Source organism: Mustela lutreola, chromosome 15 (assembly GCF_030435805.1).
Source record: "Mustela lutreola isolate mMusLut2 chromosome 15, mMusLut2.pri, whole genome shotgun sequence".
Lineage (NCBI taxonomy): Eukaryota > Metazoa > Chordata > Mammalia > Carnivora > Mustelidae > Mustela > Mustela lutreola.
In genome coordinates, this window is record NC_081304.1 from 42360982 (window position 1) to 42380060 (window position 19079).

A 19079-nucleotide genomic window follows, 5' to 3' on the forward strand; every position below is an offset into this window, starting at 1 on the left:
CACCAGACACTATATTCTGTGTTTCTAACAACTCGTAAAACCCTCCCGAGGATGAGGGGCAGAGAAAGGGTGAAAAGCAGAGTCACAAAACTGGTTAAGCTCTCTACAGCTGAGAGGTCCTCTGAGAAGGACCCTGGTGCTGGTTCCCAAAGGAGAGTTTATGCTCCATCTCACCTTCAGTGTTCCATGCTAACAGCTGTAAGTGACATGGCAGAATATCTTTTCATATACATTTTGGGAGAGGTGAGAAGAAAGCACATAAGCTTAAAACACCATCAGGTGGGGCGCCTGGGTGGCTCAGTGGGTTGGGCCGCTGCCTTCGGCTCAGGTCATGATCTCAGAGTCCTGGGATCGAGTCCCGCATCGGGCTCTCTGCTCAGCGGGGAGCCTGCTTCCTCCTCTCTCTATGCCTGCCTCTCTGCCTACTTGTGATCTCTCTCTGTCAGATAAATAAATAAAATCTTTAAAAAAAAAAAACAAAAACAAACAAACAAACAAACAAAAAAACACCATCAGGTTTTCTTCTCTGCAAAGGCTTAGATATAATTAAGGACAGCAACCAAGTGAGACAAAGGGATTCTAAAACACTATTCTCCTCAAACAGACAGACAAGCCGGAGACCAGGGAAGGTTATCTCAATTCTTGAACAGAATTTGAAAACAGTGGTTAGCAGAGGCTACCTCTGAGGCTGTTTTGGACAGAAAAGGAGTGGAAATCCAAAGTCAGCACCCAAGATAAAGCTACCTGCTTAATACCCCATCTCTGGGGTTTGGGTATATGAAGGAACCTAGAAGAAAGTCAGTGAGCTGCTCTGTCATGCTTCCAAGTATACTTCCTTCTCCAGATGTGTCCCTGGAACCCCAGAACCAGTCAAAATGCAGTTAGCATGCAGATTTCAGTGGCCAAGGAGCATGTACAACTCTATCACCTGACAATCATCATTTATTAAGAGAAAGACTAAGGGAAAAGCTGGTACAGCATAATATAGCTTGCCTATGGAGTCAGGCAGCTGCAGAAGGAAAACTTAACTTTCAGCTTTGTCATTCCACAAGCTGGATTCACTGGGCAAATTCCAGAACTAGCCAGGCTCTGAGCCTTACTCTCCTTCAAAGAAAGGAAGTCAAGAGGCGAGAGCATTTTTTTTTTTTTAAGATATCTATTTATTTGAGAGAGAGACAGCAAGAGAGGGAACACAAGTAGGGGAAGTGGGAGAGGGAGAAGCAGACTCCCCGTTGAGCAGGGAGCCTGATGGGGGGCTTGATCCCAGGACCCTGGGATCATGACCTGGGCCAAAGGCAGATGCTTAACGACTGAGCCACCCAGGCACCCCCCTTTTTAACTTCTGAAGATGATCTCATACAGCGGGTGGAAGCAAACTATAGCCTGTGGGCCAAAATACAACTGCTTTGTGTAAAAAGTTTTAGAAGAACACAGCCACACTCATTCGTTTACATGACGTCTATAGCTACCTTTATTTACCCTACGACAGCACCTCTGAGTACATCCAAGAGGGACCATATGGCCCACAAAACCTAAAATACTTGTTATCTGGCCCTTCACAGAAGAAATTTGCCAGCCCCTGTCATAAAGGATTTGGGTAAGGTGCTGAAGCACCTTTTATATTAAAGGGTTAGCCTAGATGCCTCAATGATTTCCCCTTTTGCTCTGAAAAAAAAAAAAAAAAAAAAAAGGTCTATCCCAAATTTAGAGCAATATTTATACCTGAAGACACTGTACATGGTAATGAGCTAGGAACAGAATCTTTTCCTTGCACATCGTTGTAGTGCAGGGAAAGAAGCCGGGAATCTGGGGCTCCTGGCTGGCTCAGTCAAGAGCATGTGACTCTTGACCTCGGGGTTAGGAGTTCAAGGCCCAGATTGGGCGAAGAACTTACTTTAAAAGAAAAGAAGGAAAGGAAGGAAGGAAGAAAAGAAAGAAAAGAGGAAAAAAGACAGGATTCTAATAGTTCTCAAAAGTTCAGTCTTGTGGGCAAGTTTATTAGCAAGAATATACCCAGAGAGACTGATAAAACTAGCTCCCTGTCCCTTCTGGAGGTGAAAGCTTCTTGACTTGTGAACTGAGGTCACTGGTTCAGCAGAAAGCAAAGCCAAAGGGAATGGTAGAGAATGCTCAGAGAGTCCAGAACAACAGAAAAGGGTAAAGAATATGTTTCAGAGATACAGTAAATAATCAAGAGTGTGAGTTTTCATTCAATTCCTCATTGGGGTTCAAACTGAAACACCTTTCTGAAGGGGGACATATATATCCTGTAAAACTCTGTATAGCTTTGTCGCTCAACAGATAGCTACAGCAACAACAACAGATAGCTACAGATGACACACACTGAGGAATTCTAGTATTTAAGAGGATCTCTCTGATCAAAGAAGCATCCACACTGCTAACAAGTTTGGCTGCTGCCTTCCTGTTGTCTTTGTTGAAGAGTATCTTGAAGGTACCAAAGTTCACGGTCAACATACCCCTGATGTGCCTCTGTTATTATCCAAATGTAGAGACAAAATAAGGGCCACATCCTTCTCTGGGATCCAGATTACTTACATTTCTGAAGTCCAGTGTTCATCTGCGTGTGAGAAAGAAGCGGAAAGGACAGGTCACCTGGCCCTGGCAGACAGGCTAGCATGGCAGACTGGCATCAACACAACATGGGGCAGTCACTCACACTGCAATGAACGAAAAAACAAGATCATAGAATACAAGGCAACTCACTCAAGGAAGATACCAGGGACGTCAGATATGAGTAGCAGAGGCCCACATTTAGATAGATATGCAATTTAATTAGCAGCATGTTGGCTGAAAATACATCTATGTTTTTATCTGCAGCAACAATTTGCTCTCAACTATTACTATGGCTAAAACAATGTTTCAGTTAGCACCGAAGCACTGGGGGGGGGGGGGATAAAAACTGGAAATACCTATCTACACAAATAACTGGAAAATACGGTGCATCTATCAAGTCTTTAATGTTCACTAGCTGTGGATGCACTTCTGGCATGCACATTTCCTACAGACAGCCTCTCCCTACTACTTTTGGGCAGGCCCACAGGACTGCCAGAGACATGGCATGCCAGCTCTCATCTGTGCCCCAGCTAAGGCAGGACCAGAAAGGCTAGGGCAGATTCTAACTGAGGTGAACGGAAAAATTATTTCTCCCTGAAAATAGAACAGGGTTCCTGAAGAGAGCTGGCCTTCATAGGTCCTGGCTCAGTCTATTTACAGAACTGACCAGGGCAGGGGCAGTCAGACATTTCTAGAAGCAGTACAGTATATGAGCTGCAAAGGCACCCAAAGTCCAACTTGCAATGGCAGTAATCTGAGCTCACTTTTAGAAGAAGGGGCAAAGCTCCCTAGGAGATACAATTGAGCACTGTTAAAGCAAATTCTGTTTTTAAGTTTCTGGGGATTTACCTTTCCTGTTGCCTATCACACAATTAGACCCCTCTGGCCCCCAGGGGGGAAAAAAAAATTGCATTGTTCCCAGAATAAATCAAGGTGATAATAGGCTGCCAGCAGCCCTCTCTAGGCCAGTAATCCTGACATTATGTCAAGATGGCACAGTTTCCTCAGTAATGTCTACCAACAAGACCTGCCCAATAAAGCCGACCAGATGTGGCCTCTGTAGGGAATAAGCTCCCTGTGTACCAAAGACCAGGCTCTTCTCAAACAAGTATAATGTACTAAAATAAAATACACGGAATTCCTTTTCCTTGCTGTAAAACCCAGGAATCCAGGTGGCACGTTAAGGCTTTAATCCCAACAAAAGAGGAGTGGGGAAAGAGCTCAAGTGTTAAACAAACACCACAAATCCTCTTTCTTCCTCTTTGAGGGCCCTCTCAGGTATGTGAAACTACCTTGTCACCATGAGCATCAGAGAGCTCTAGCTTGCAAGGCCAGGTAGCTGAAAAGACACTTTGTAAAAAGAGGCTGCTCAAACTGTCTAAGATAGCAACTGCAGAATGAAAATGCCTCAATGAGAATCGAGCTGCCTCAGAGTTCTGGCACAGATTCCGCCTTTTCAGGTCTCCGGTGGGTGGGATAACAGAATGTACACAGGGCACCGATTGCAGTGCCTCAAGAAATAAAAAGGCTTCTGTTGGGGTCAAATAACTGAAGTACTGCTTACAATTCCTTCCCTTGTGAAGGCTGTTCTTTATTTAATAACCTCTCCCCTATGGCCCTAATATAGGAGAGGGCAAAATCCAAGGAAAAGAAGGGAATTAGCAAATACTGGAGCCTAAGATTGTGAAATGGCTGTATGAGAGGCATTAGTGAGGTTTTCTTAATTAGGTCTCCCAACCTTTCTTGGAGATAGGTAATAATTCCACTTGCCATTGCATCATATCTAGCCTGGATTACTACAATAGCCTTCTAAATGGTTTCTCTGTTCCTCCCTCGCCCCTATCACCCAGTCTGCTTTTTACACAGCAGCCAGAGCAATTTACTTTTTTAATTAGAAATCATATCAACTCAAAAATCTCCAATGATCGCCATCTCACTCTGAATACAAAATCCTAACAGGTCCACAAGGCCTACCACAATCTGTTACTACTACTTCTCTGACCTCATCTTCTAACCCCCCCTCTTGCTGACTCTACTTTCAGCCACAATGGTCTCCTTGCAGCCCCTCCAACAAGCCAAGTACATTTCGCTTCCCTGCTTGTACTTCATCCAGATGGTGGAGATGCTGTGATATGGAGGTTCAGAGAACACATTCACTAGAGGCTGTCTTGCAGACCAAGTACCCCTGTACTTCTGAGAAGGCACCAAACTATGCAAGTTCACAGGAATCTCTGATAGACCTATTAAATCTTGATGCCTACAACCAGAAAGAGATGAGTGTGGGGGGCTGTGGATCGTCCAAGTTGACCATAACATACTGCCCCTCAAAACCACAACTCTGGATTTCAACAGAAGAGACAATTAAACCAGCTAACTGTGGCAAAGACACAATAATGGATTTATTAATAGCAAACAAAGGAGTAAAAATAATAGATGAATTCTGTCAAGACGCCAGAAAGTCAGGGCACCTGGCTGGCTCAGTCAGTGGAGCATGAAGCTCTTGATCTCAGGGTTGTGTTCAGGCCCCATGCTGGGTGTAGAGCTTACTTAAAAATAAAGAGGAAAAGGACTGCAGAAAGTCAGCTTTTAGTCTGGACAGGAGGGGGTGAATGAGGAAGAAAGATACCACAGCTTGGGGCCCTCCATGATGATGTCTCCAACAAGAAGCACCCAGCAAGTTTGGAAAACTCCTCGTCAAGGTTGCTAAGAGTACAGCCTCCATTTTGTGACCCTTTCTTTAAAGACTTCAGGGATCTGCCAACCTTTCCAAAAGACTGCCCTCTGTATTTAAGGAAGACTTCAAGCCCCTTGACCAGTTTCAACTTTAGTTAAGAATTAGATTCTGCTAGAGCCGAGAAGGCAGGGAATATGGCAAGGTCACAAGGGTTGTGATGAAACAGGAAGGAAGCAACTTCCTTCCAGAACCCATTCTAGCAGCAGGGATATACAATATAAAGTACTCCTCTGGAGGCCTGGTAGTAGAGCACAGGCCTTTATTTAAAAACTTCAAACCAGGGGTTCCTGGGGGGCTCAGCTGGTTAAACATCTGCCTTCTGCTCGGGTCATGATCCCAAGGTCCTGGGATCAAGCCCCACATCAGGCTCCCTGTTCAGCGGGGTGCCTGCTTCTCCCTCTCCCTTTGCCATTTCCCCACTTGTGCTCTCTGGCTCTGTCAATAAACAAATAAAATAAAACAAAAATAAAAACTTCAAACCAGGGGCACCCGGGTGGCTCAGTAGTTAAAGCATCCAATTCTTGATTTTGGCTCAGGATCCTGGGATCCAGCCCCGTGTTGCACTCAATGCTTAGCAGGGGAGTCTGCTGGGGATTTTCTCTCTCTCTCCCTCTGGCCCTCCCTCCACTCACACTCTCGCAGTCTCTCTCTAAAAATAAATAAATGAATCTTAAAAAATAAAAGTAAAAAAAAAAAAAAAAACCCCACGTGCCTGGGTGGTTCCGTCATTAAGCTTGCCTTCGGATCAGGACATGATCCTAGGGTCCAGGGATCAAGCTCGGCATGGGGCTCACTGCTGGGCAGGAGGCCTGCTTCTCCCACTCCCTCTGCCTGTATTCCCTCTCTAGCTGTGCCTCTGTCAAATAAATACATAAAATCTTAAAAAAAAAAAAAAAAAAAGGACACAAAAAAACTTCAAACCACCCACACATTCTGATTATCACCTAACTTTTTCTAAAAAGCAAATTTCAATATAATTTTAGTTGTTACTTCCAGAAGCACAAGTAGAGACAGAAATCAACACTAGCACTACCTTCTCAAGGGACCTCAAGATTCCAGGCTTGACTTCCAAACAGAATTAAGTAGTAATCCAGAGCTCAGCCCAGGTGAGCTCTCAGGCCAGCTTTCCTGCTGCTAGTTGGTATGCTCCCTAAGCAGGGGGACTGTAATATCCCAGTAAACCCAGAACGAAGGTGTTCAAACTCTCCTGGGGCATTAGCACCAGTGTGAGCATTTACCAGACGACCTCTAATTAAGGAACAAAACCCTTGTGCCCACTGGGAAAATTCAAAAATACTTCCATCTGCTCCCCCTATCCCTACCCTCCACCATCCCTGTCAGAAGACTGCCAGAGATTATATTAGAGTTGTAATGTCACACACAGTTTTCCTGAATGGCGTCTGATAAAGAAAGGACTATCTCTACCTTGGGAGTATCTCTGTGGCAGTTAGAAAACCTCAGTCATTGTTTGTGCTGCTTGTCCCTGCTCATTCCTAAGACCACTGAAAAGTAGAGAAGAGAGAGGAGAGGAGATGGAGTGCTGGGAAAAGGATTTATTTTTGCTCAGGGCTCTGGGGCAAGGTGAAGTGGTCTAGAGCCATCACTTCCATTCCAGTTTCACCACCCACAATCTACTGCCTCCCACTACACCTCTTTGCCATTTTCTCTCCCACTTTCCCTTCTCTGACTGCAACCCCCCCACCTTCAAAAAGAACACCCCCTCAAAAAAGAGGTTAACTAGCCAACTTTCTGATTCATGCTGTGGTTCAAAAATTTTAGTTTGTTACTTGTGGTCTTTAATTAAAAGCTAAAATTGACACCAGCGCCATCTCTGCGATTATAGGGTACAGAAACATTATGCTCCTCATTTGCCTTCAGTTTATAAAATACAAACAATAGTGAAAATCCTGCGGACATGCATCTTAAGAAAATAAGATTACTACCACAAAACTGCATTAATTTAAGAGTCTTCAGTATCTGTGATTAAAGCTTTCTCATCTGTGAGTTAAAGGCTTATTTAAAAAGACTATTTTTTGATAACAGGGAATTTTTTTTTTTTTTTTTAAAGGCAGAGAGGCAGGCAGAGAGAGAGGAGGAAGAAGGCTCCCCGCTGAGCAGAGAACCCAATGCGGGGCTCGATCCCAGGACCCTGAGATCATGACCTGAGCCGAAGGCAGAGGCTTTAACCCACTGAGTCACCCAGGTGCCCCAATAACAGGGAAAATTTTTTATCCTACTACTACTTGCTCCCCATTCCTTTCTTTACTTGTGGGGTCCAAGAAATTAGGTTAAAAGCTAAGGGAAACACCAAAATATTGCTCTGGGGAAAATAAGTAGGACGAAAGACAGTAAAAATTACGTGTTTATCCAATCAGACTCTGCAAAGTCAGTCACCTGCATGGTCTGTTACAATAAAATAATCTATTCAATGGGTAATTCTGTCAGTCCAGGTTTAACTGTAAACTTCCAATTAAATCGAACTTTTCACTAATTACCCAACCTGAATAAAGTTCAGCCACTGCTCAAAGGCATCTTTCTTTTCCATCTTTAACCTATAAGGGGAGCTAAAAGTCACTTGGAATTGTGCCCCCACAATTCTAGGGAGGCAGGGAAGAGAACAAATGTTCACTCCAGGCTTACTAGTTTTTTTTAAGATTTTATTTGTTTGAGACAGAGAGAGAGTGAGCAAGACGGAGAGGGGTGAAGGGAAAGGGAGAAGCAGACTCCCTTGGTCAGCAGGGAGCCTGATGTGGGGCTCAATCCCAGGACCCTGGGATCATGACCTGACCCAAAGGCAGACACATAACCAACTGAGCCACCCAGGGCCTCTACATTTTTTTCAAGTAATCTCAATGACCAACGTGGGGCTCAATCTCATGACCCGAGACCAAGAGTGGCATGCTCCACAGGCTGAGTCAGCTAGGTGCCCAGGGCTTACTTTTTTGAAAGCCCAGAACCACCCCTACTGCAAACCATTCCAAACTCTGGGTTTGGAAACATTACTTCTCTCCTAAATGCCCTTCAGAACCTATGACAACAGGTACTCTTTCTGTCCGGTCCCACCTCACCCTAATCCCTAGCACTCTCTCTTCTTCAGCTAGGATGCTCCTTCCTGGATCCTGTAATTATTTAACTCATCTATGACCCAGTGCTTTCTCTTGAATGTGTTACTCTGGTACCAGGAAGTATGCTCCCCAGACATTTTAACTTTTCAACCTGAGTGTGACTGAGTGTCCCTAGACCAGAGCCTGTCTTTTATTTTATTCTTCTAAATTACAGAATCAGGAATAAGATTATCACAAAATAGACACTGAATAAGTATCACTGGCTCACATTCCTGAAGAAAATAGCATATACTTTAATCTCAGGATCTGGAAATTATCTGAATTTACATCCTTGAGACACGGATAACAGAAGCATCAGCAAGTGCTTGTGCTTATGCGTGGGGCAGGTACCTTCGCCCTGTGAGAGCACCGAGGAGATAAAAAAATGCTTGGGCAGCTCTTTCCGGCTCTGGCTGCTGTAGTGAGAGGAGCTGCCGCCATGTCCACCCACCAGCAATGAATGTTCTTGCACAACTACTCCAGCTTCCTGATCAAAAGGAACAAGAAGACATACAGCACAGAACCCAGTAACTTGAAGGTTTACGACTTCTTCCACTACCGATTCACTGCAAGGCTGTGAGTATGGAGCTGGCAGCCAATGGCAAAGGTTAGCAGTGGACAGGAAGCCGAGATCCAGCCGGCGAAAACCTTCCATCTCCTACAAGGGACCACCACGAACAAGAATGCCCCTCCGCCTGCAGCATCAGGCACATGATCCACAAGAACAAGTACTGCCCAGACCTGTGCATGGTTGCCATTCACAGATCCAGTGCTATCCCATGCAGCCAGAAGCCTGTGACGGTGAAGAGGAATCAGCCCGCCCCTACCAAGAGCTCCTGAGCACCTGACCCCACCTCCAAAGCAATAAAGATGACACACAGACACAGACACACACACACACACACACACACACACCAGGGCACCTGGGTGGCTCAGTTGGTTAAGCACCTGAATTTGGCTCTGGTCATGACCCCAGGGTCCTGGGACTGATCACCCTGTGAGGCTCAGGAGGGAGTCTGCTTCGCCCTCTCCCCCAGCCCCAACCCACTCGTGTTCTCTCTCTCTCACAAATAAATACAATCTTTCTTAAAAAAAAAAAAAAAAAAAAAAAAAAAAAAAAAAAAGGAGGGGCGCCTGGATGGCTCTGTGGGTTGAAGCCTCTAACTTAGGCTCAGGTCATGATCCCAGAGTCCTGGGATCAAGCCCCACATCGGGCTCTCTGCTCAGCAGGGAGTCTGCTTCCCTTCCTCTCCCTCTGCCTGCTTGTGATCTCTTTCAAATAAATAAATGAACGAATGAATGAATGAATGAATGAATAAATAAATAAATAAGAAAGCCCCAGGTACTACTTTTTATTTACACTGTATTGGAAGGTATCATTTGATATCTGTACTTTAATCTCCATCAAGTAGAAATCAGTTTTCCTAAAAATGTGAAAATGCAGGCTGTGTTCTTTGTAGGCAGCTAAATCAGAACCTGCGATTTTTCATCATGGTATGGAATAAGGCCTGAGTTTCCAAAGGCATATCAGGACTGGATCGCTGTAACTTAAGATGAACCATCTTAGAAACAAAGACTGACCTGTGCATTTAACTCCATTCATAACTGCAAGCAGAGCTGTCAGACTGGGTAGAATTTTGCTCACAAGTACCTGGACTATGCCCAGCAGGACAAGAAGAAAAAGAAACCAGAAGAAACTGCTTCCTTGTAGTAAGACACAAATACTGGATCATTACCTTTCACAATTTTCTGTGGAAACTTGTTCTGAATCAGAAAGTTTTAAATTATTACTCAGATAAAATATAAATCAACAAATGTTACAATTTGTGGCAATTTTTAATCTTCAAAACCCTGAGTCCCATAGAAGTCCAAGAAAAACTCCGCAGTGACAGGCAAGTACTTATCTCACACCCCCATGGGGGAAATTGAGGCAACAGACCAAAACTATTTTTTAAAGGGGGAATCTGTTAAAAAGATATCAAAGTTGGGTACAATTTTAAGTCTGAGGGTGTCTAAAAAGACCTTTAATAGGCCCTGAACACAAAACAAGGCAGACCACAGATGGTATTCATTCTGATAAAAATAGAAAAGGCAGTTCCCCAGTTAGCTTGTGTAAATTATATAGCCCACAGCTACAACACAGAAAAAGAATTTTAAGAATTTAGCAGGCTGTTAAAAAATTTTGGCAAGCATATGTTTAGAGAACAGCTAAACAAGTTGCTTATTCATGCCCTTTCTCCTCCCCTCAACTGCACAAGGTACAACAGAGGCCCAATTTCTTTAGTGACTCCCTTGCATCAGACAGTAGGCCCTCTAACCCAGTCTAGAGTCTGACTTTGAAGTCTGAAGGGTGACAGAAATTGAAGAGGTTTAAGGGCAGTCACGTAGCTGCCCCCATTCTGGGTATACATTTCCAGGGTGTTATTCTGAAGTAAGCTGAGGTAAAAGCGTTAGGACCATGTGTGCTTATGTTTTCTTGACCCTGGTACAGATGTGTCTTTCTTTTCCGAGTCTAATGTGTCTCATCAAAGTTCACTGCTGCATTTAAAAATTTAAAAAGACTATTTACAGATCAGTATTTTTGCCATGTAATAAGTAACACTGATTTGCACTGGATAAGACAGTAGTTTATCAAAACTGTAGAGAATAGCTTAAATGAAATTTTGAACAAGCGTTGAAGAGCTATGAATGGAAGGAGTGAAAGAGGATTCACAGCAACATCTGAATCCATGTAAGGGGAGTGAAGACATGGCTCCCACCAAAGTTGTATGGAGAAATATAAGCAACTACTAAATGTATGAAGAAATGGTGCAACTATCTAATAATTAAAGAAATATAAATTAAGTGGAATGAGATTTTATTTTCTCCTTAAAAAATGACAAACATTTTTGAAAAAAATCTAAAACATATAGAGTCAGGGATATAGCGAAGAATCACTGAAGTAGGATTTTTATTTTTTTAAATTAGCATCTAATATATTATTTGTTTCAGGGGTACAGGTCTGTGATTCATCAGTCTTACATAGAGCTCACCACAACACATACCCTCCCCAGTGTCCATCACCCAGCCACTCCCTCTCTCAACCTCCTCCCCGCCATCAACCTTCAGTTTGTTTCCTAAGATTGAGTCTAAAGTGAGATGTTTAAATTAATACATTCTTTCTGGAAATAAGCACAAACAGTTTTTGGTTTTTGTTTTTTTAAAGATCTTATTTGAGAGAGAGAGAGAGAAAAGGGAGGAAGGGCAGAATATTAGAGAATCTTTTTTTTTTTCTTTAAGATTTATTTGACAGACAGAGATCACAAGTAGGCAGAGAGGCAGGCAGAGGGAGAGGAGGAAGCAGGCTCTCCATGGAGCAAAAAGCCCAATGTGGGGGCTTGATCCTAGGACCCTGAGATCATGACCTGAGTTGAAGGCATAGACTTTATCCCACTGAGTCACCCAGGTACCCCAGTGATAGAGGATCTTAAACAGACTCTGATGCAGGACTTGATCCCACAACTCTGCAATCAAGACCTGAAACCAAGACGTTCAACCAACTGTGCCACCCAGGAGCCCCTGCGTGGACAGTTTTTTAAATACTCATATTTTTCAACATAGTTATTGCACTTCTAAAATCTAATTTAAGGAACAATCAATGAGAGATGCAAACAAAGATTTATTTATGACTCTCTTCATTCACTTCAGTGTTGTTCAAAGTTGTGTAGAAACTAGAAACAATCTAAATGTCCCAAAGCAAGGAAACAGTTATATAAATTATGGGATATTCATCTAATAAAGTTAGCGTGAGTCTCTCAATTTTTTTTTTAAAGATTTTATTTATTTAATTGACAGAGATCACAAGTAGGCAGAAAGGCAGGCAGAGAAGGTTGGGGGGGGGAAGCAGGCTCCCTGCTGAGCAGAGAGCCCGATGCGGGGCTCGAACCCAGGACCCGAAGATCATGCCCTCAGCCAAAGGCAGAGGTTTTAACCCACTGAGCCATCCAGGCGCCCCAAGCCTCTCAATTTTTAATTGTTAAAGAGTAGCTAAAAATGAAGGAAAATTTTTATGATATAAATGCTAAGTGAGAAACGTATATACAATAGACAAATATGGTATAAGTTGTAAAATTTATTTTATACACACACACACACAAATTATAAAGCCATTTGTATTTGACCATTATACACTATACCATTATACACAATAATGCACAAAGTGCATTATAGTACTTCATAGCACTTTGTGGGGATAAATGCTCATTCCTGGCCCATATTCTTTTTAAAAAAAATATTTTGTTTGTCAGAGAGAGAGCACAAATAGGGGGAGCGGCAGGCAGAGGGAGAAGCAGATTCCCTGCTAAGCAAAGAGCCCGATGTGGGACTTGATGTGATCCCAAGACCCTGGGATAATGACCTGAGCCAAAGGCAGATGCTTAACTGACTGATCCACCCAGTCATCCCTAGGATAAGATCCTAATTAGCTTTCACTTCCTGAACGTAAAGTCAAGAGAGGCAGTTAAGTAACTTAGGAAGAAAGTGAGTGGCAAAGGCAAGCCATTTTCTGGTTAAGTTTTTATAAGTGTAAAATTCACATGCAGATAAATGTCAACCACCATTCAAATCACCTCCAAGAAACCTGGATTAACAAGTGGCACTATGGCGCCTGGGTAGCTCAGTGGGTTAGGCCGCTGCCTTCGGCTCGGGTCATGATCCCAGGATCCTGGGACTGAGTCCCACATCAGGCTCCCTGCTCAGCAGGAAGTCTGCTTCTCCCTCTCCCTCTGCCTGCTTCTGCATTCTCTCTGTCAAATAAATAAAATAAAATCCTTAAAAAATAATAATAATAAATGTTGGCTATTATCACTTTCCTAATCTATTAAAATTCAGATCACTTTTTATTTTGCCAACTGAACCAAACCATCACCTCATATTTTATAGTTCTTTATATGCTGAAGCATGTTCAAACAAATGATTTCACTTGAAATTTAGAACAATCTCTTAATTGAGATGAAACAAGTATCATTCCTCTTCTATAAATTAGGAAACCCAGGCTCAGAAAGATTTAAATTACCTGTCCAGTGATATGCAGCTGCAACAGTGGACCTCATATTAAATTGTCTTAACTCCTAGACTTGTGGCTCATTCCATTAGACAAGTATTTTCTAATCTGCAGACTGTGACCAGCCTTTTAAAAAAAAATGAGCAAAAAAATTCACAAAGTCAGAATGCTTATTGTTTAATGATTCTGACTTCAAATATCTCATTTATCTATTTTTCAGTGGGATGCAGTCCGTATTGTGGGCTTAGACAAAAATGTTTGAAAAACTGCACTATACCATAGCTGGCCCTCAATCAATATTTATTGACTATCTATCACAGCCCTCTTCTTACACTATTACATACAACAAAAACATACAATTCTAAGCCATGGTTTTGTTTTTTAAGTGTGAATGTTATTACTGACTTTCCTATGGATCTGGGGACTTGCCTGTCCCAGATCAGTACTCTGCACTGGAACTTTATTATCCTTTGGCTAGCCTAACACTTTCTAATCAGCCCTCAGTGAAAATTCTTTCAAGCTGAACTATAAAGCCAGTAACTATAACCAAGGTAAGAATGCACTGGGAAAGTATCTACATAAAGGCAAAAGCAAACTTCATGTTCGAGTTGTCAAACTTTTTTTCAGGCAAAAATTGTATCAATTTACACTGCGGAAACTACATCTAAGGATGTTAAATAATGAATGAACACCATTCCTCATCCTCAAACAATCCTGGGACAGAAAACTCTACTACATATCTCCTCAGGCTCTTCCCTGAACTCTAACTCTGAACCTATTCTCAATTCATACCTTTTCTAAGTTAGTTGCCATTTGGACACTTGTACTATGACAGCTTTTGGAAGCTGAGCATCATAGAGCTCACCCAGGTCTCTGACAGAAAACATCCCTCTGCTCTCTCAGTTTTAAATTTGGGCCAGGGCGGAGGGAGGGTGGGCTCATACTTTCCCATGCCTCACATTTACTATATCCACTCTGTATTCATTTGGTCTATTATTTTCTCAGAACTTGTTCTCTGAACACAATGCCTTGAGTTTATGTGCCTTATATATCTAGTGAAGTTTCAGAAAGGCTAATAAATTCCCTGCAGATGGGGAATGAAGCTTTACTTTTAGTTAACACACTGCCCTCTCTATCCTCTAGTCTGCTGCCATCCAGGGTTAGTTTGGCAGTAGGCAGATTTTAAGGTAAGAGGACAAGGCATAACTGCTATTTTAATATATTCTGTTTACTGAGCCCCTCCTTTTTCCTCTGCCAGTGGAAGCAGAGGACCATGAGGAATCCTGATGTGTAACAATTTGGGGTGAGGGCTTCTGTAGCCTTAGCAACATTCCAAGATCTGACTTTGTCATTTCACTGAGATCACTATAACCTGAAGTTTTATGGCTCATACCCCACATACCTGAGGAATTACCAGGTTTCTGAAGCTAAAGGGTCTCTGAAAGTGCGATAGGCCTCCAGCCTCAAAACCACCGAGGAACTGAAAGCCCACTGAGGAAGAGGAGCACCCCCTCCCTCTACGTCCTACAAATTATTGCAACTAGCTAATGAAATTTGGAATACTGGTTCAATCTATAGAAAGAAGAGAGAACAGACAGTCCCTACTAGAAGAGTACTTTTATAGCTAGAGTAAACATCCACTAAAATAAAATTCTGTACCGAGCTTCAGGAGGCATCCTCATTTCAGGAATTACTTTGTAAACAAAACAAAAACTAAAAAAGTAGTCCTTTAAACCTCTCAAAGATTCAAAGTACCCAACTCATTCACTGACCAGAATTCTTTTGCTCCTTTCTACAGCCCTGAAAAATTCCATAATCATTCTGCACTGTTGTTGTTGTTGTTGTTTTTAAGATTTTTTAATTTATTTGTCAGAGAGAGAGAGAGAGAGAGAGAAAGAGAGCCCAAACAGGGGGAGCGGCAGGCAGAGAGAGAAACAGGCTCCCCACAGAGCAAGGAGCCCAATGCGGGACTCATCCTGGGACCTGGGGATCCAGATCTGAGCTGAAGGCAGATGATTAACCAACTGAACCACCCAGGCGCCCCACAGCACGGGTTTTTTTTTTCTTTAATCAGTGTATGACTAGTTCTAACTGGTCAACCGTGTGTCTTATACCACATATTAAACCCCACCCAAACAAAGAATTTAACTCAAGATTACCTTAGCACCAAATGAATCAGAAAAAGAATATATAAATACATGTTTTATCCTACAGATGTCCAAATGATGTGCTTTCCTTTACCTCAAAGACACCTCAAAGAAATGACTAACACTACCCAAATTAACATCTTCTGGACAGCAGTCAACAACAAAAGTTCATAACTCTTCTATTCCCAGTACACTGCCTCCTTCACCCAGCATGCCCATTCCCTGTCCTAATTTCTCCTCTGCAAACTACTCTCTCCAGGGCCTCCCTCACCAACTAAGCATCCTTACCAGCCTTCACCCAGCTCCCTGTTAAATCACTTCAACTAGACTGGAAATAAAAGGTACCCAAGCAGAGTGAGGATGGCAGCCACAAAGTGGTGGGGGGCTTGTTATAGGAAGCCAGAAACCAACCGCTATGAGAGCATCCCCGGAGGGAAGCAATGATGACTCCACCATCCAAGAGCAATGAGCCCCACTAAAGTCCAAAGAGATCTTGATTTCTGGATACCTGATTTCCAAAGTCATCTACTAACAGGAACAAAAGCTCTATGGAGAAATAGCTGAGGCAGAGAAATGAGTCTGGAACATCTTATTGTGCAGGAAAGGAAGGAAGTGTTTAAACACTAATGGTGGGGCGCCTGGGTGGCTCAGTGGTTTAAGCCGCTGCCTTTGGCTCAGGTCATGATCTCAGGGTGCTGGGATCGAGTCCCGCATCAGGCTCTCTGCTCAGCGGGGAGCCTGCTTCCCTCTGTCTCTCTCTGTCTGCCTCTCCATCTACTTGTGATTTCTCTCTGTCAAATAAATAAATAAATAAAATCTTTAAAAAAAAAAAAGAAAAAGACTAATGGTGACATGTCAAAGAACAGAGAAGCTATGAAATACTCAAATGGTGACAGAAACCCCTAAAAGAGAAGTTTGCACAGTAGGAACTGGAAAGAACAATAAACTTCATGAGTAAAGGAGGTATGTCCTAGTAACAGAAGAATTAAAACCTTCTGTTTTCTACTACTATTCATTAAGATGTTAGTTTGGGTAGTATCTTTACAACTAAATATATAGATATATAATTTTTTTCCTGATATACTGACAAATTCAGGGATAATCTGAACATCAAAAAAACAGGGGCGCTGGGTGGCTCAGTCAGGTAATACACCAACCCTTCATTTTGGTCCGGGTCATGATCTCAGGGTTGCGGGATCAAGCCCCACATCAGGCTCCGCGCTCATTGTGGAGTCAGCTTGTCCCCCTCCCTCTGCTCCTCCCTCTGTTCATGTTCTCTCAAATAAATAAATAAAATCCTTAAAAAACAACAACAGGGATACCTGGGTGGCTCAGTGGGTTAAAGCCTCTGTTTTCAGCTCAGGTCATGATCCTAGCGTCATGGGACGGAGCCCCGCATCAGGATCTCTGCTCAGCAGGGAGCCTGCTTCCTCCTCTCTCTGCCTACTTGTGACCTCTGTCAAATAAATAAACTCTTTAAAACAACAACAACAACAACAAAAAAACTTAAAAAAAAAAAAACCAACAACAAGCAAATGATGATAACAGATTAGGCTACTGAATAAAATAAAAAATCCATAATTATAAAGAAGTTGAATCACAGGGCATCTGGGTGGCTCAGTCGATTAAGCATTTGCCTTCAGCTCAGGTTATGATCCCAGAATCCTGGGATCCAGCCCCGATTCAGGATCCCAGAGCTCTGTGGGGAGCCTGCTTCTTCCCCCCTACCTCCTCTGCTTGTGCTCTCTCTTGCTATGTCTCTCTCTAAAATAATTTTTAAACAATCTTTAAGTGTTATATACCTGAAAAAAATCTACTAGTGTTATATACCGGAAACTACTGTAACTTTGTGTGTCAACTATACTCAAATTAGAAAAAAATTTTTAATAGAAAATCATGAGTCCATACTAATGTAAATATATAAACTAATAAACTGAAAAGATGGAGAGGAACAAGATATTTGCATAGTCTCAAAGTATCTCCCTCCAGGGGGCATCTGGCTGACTCAGCTGGCAAAGCATGGGATTCTTGATCTCAAGGTCATGAGATCAAGCCTTTATTTAAATAAATAAATAAGTGTAATGTTGATTCTGAACTGGATCCTTGCGCACGTTGGGCATGGAGCCTACTTTAAAAAAGAAAAAGGTATTTCCTTCTAAAATGCTTACTAATTAAAAAGGGAAAAAGAGTAACTTTACACTAGAAATGCCTAGCAGGCACCACCTTAATCAAGTCATTGAACATTACCAGAAATAGGGCACAAAAAATTCTGCACTTCTTAAAATTATGAAGAACATAGCATCAATACTGCAATATTCCTGAAGATATATAACCTTAATTAAACAAGAGGAACCACCAGACAAATCTAAATTGAGGGACTTTATACAAAATAACTCTCAGTAGCATTAAGGTCATGAAAGTCAAAGGCCTGAAGAACTGTTCCAGATTGAAGGAGACCAAGAACATGTAACAAATAAATGCAATGTGTGGGGCGCCTGGCTGGCTAAACTGGTAGAGCACATGACTATAGAACTCCAGAACTTGGTGCTTTCTGAATTCAAGTCCCATGCTGGGGGTAGAGTTTATTTAAATAAACAAACAACAACAAATAAACCCACTTTAAATAAAATAAGTGTAATGTTGATTCTGAACTGGATCCTTGCTGCAATGAAAGACATTATTGGTACAACTAGTAACATCTGACAGGAGTCTGAGAATTATATGACAGCAATATATCAATGTTAGCTTCCTGATTTTGATGGTTAAATTGTGATAATGCTGGTGAGTGTCCTTGTTTATAGAAGATAAACACTAAAGTATTCTGAGATGAAGAAGCAATCAGGTCAAACGACTTAAGGAAGAAAAATATCCTTTGTATTGTACTTGCAACTTTTCTGTAATTTTGAGCTTGTTTCAAGGCATTTTATTTTATTTTTATTTATTTCTTTAAGATTTCTTATTTATTTGACACAGAGAGAAAGATCACAAGTAGGCAGAGGCAGGCAGAGAGGGGGAACCAGGCTCCCTGCTGAGCAGAGAGCCCAATGCAAGACTCGATCCCAGGACCCTGCGATCATGATCTGAGCCGAAGGCAGAGGCTTAACCCACTGAGCCACCCAGGCGCCCCTTTATTTTATTTTTAAAGTTACTTGAGAGAGAGAGAGAGAGAGAGAGAACACAAGCAGTGGGGAAGTCCAAGGAGAGAGGGAGAAGCAGGTTCCCTGCTGAGCAAGGAGCCCAATGTGGGGCTCAATCCCAGGACCCTGGGACCATAACCTGAGCCGAAGGCAGCCCCTTAATCAACTGAGCCACTCAGATGCCACTGACATTTTATTTGAAAAACAAAAGAGGGTGCCTGGGTGGCTCAGTGGGTTAAAGCCTCTGCTTTCAGCTCAGGTCATGATCCCTCTACTTTCACTTCCAAAAATTAACAAAAATAAAAAAATAAAAGAGGCAGCAGCATTGAAGTCTGCAAAGGG

At 42.4% G+C, this 19079-nt stretch overlaps 1 protein-coding gene across 4 annotated transcripts in view; it reads right to left on the bottom strand.

Moving 5' to 3' along the window:
* Positions 1-19079, bottom strand: part of FAM222B (family with sequence similarity 222 member B) — an 82682-nt gene that overhangs the window by 9514 nt on the left and 54089 nt on the right. For 2 of the 4 annotated variants that reach the window (XM_059149410.1, XM_059149413.1), the window contains one exon: positions 2557-2678. The exons of the other annotated variants lie outside the window; for them this stretch is intronic. In XM_059149410.1, coding sequence (XP_059005393.1) covers positions 2557-2638 — 82 coding nt within the window. In that variant the 5' untranslated portion in view covers positions 2639-2678. Of the gene's footprint in view, positions 1-2556; positions 2679-19079 lie in introns of those variants that run through there. 4 annotated transcript variants of the gene reach the window in all.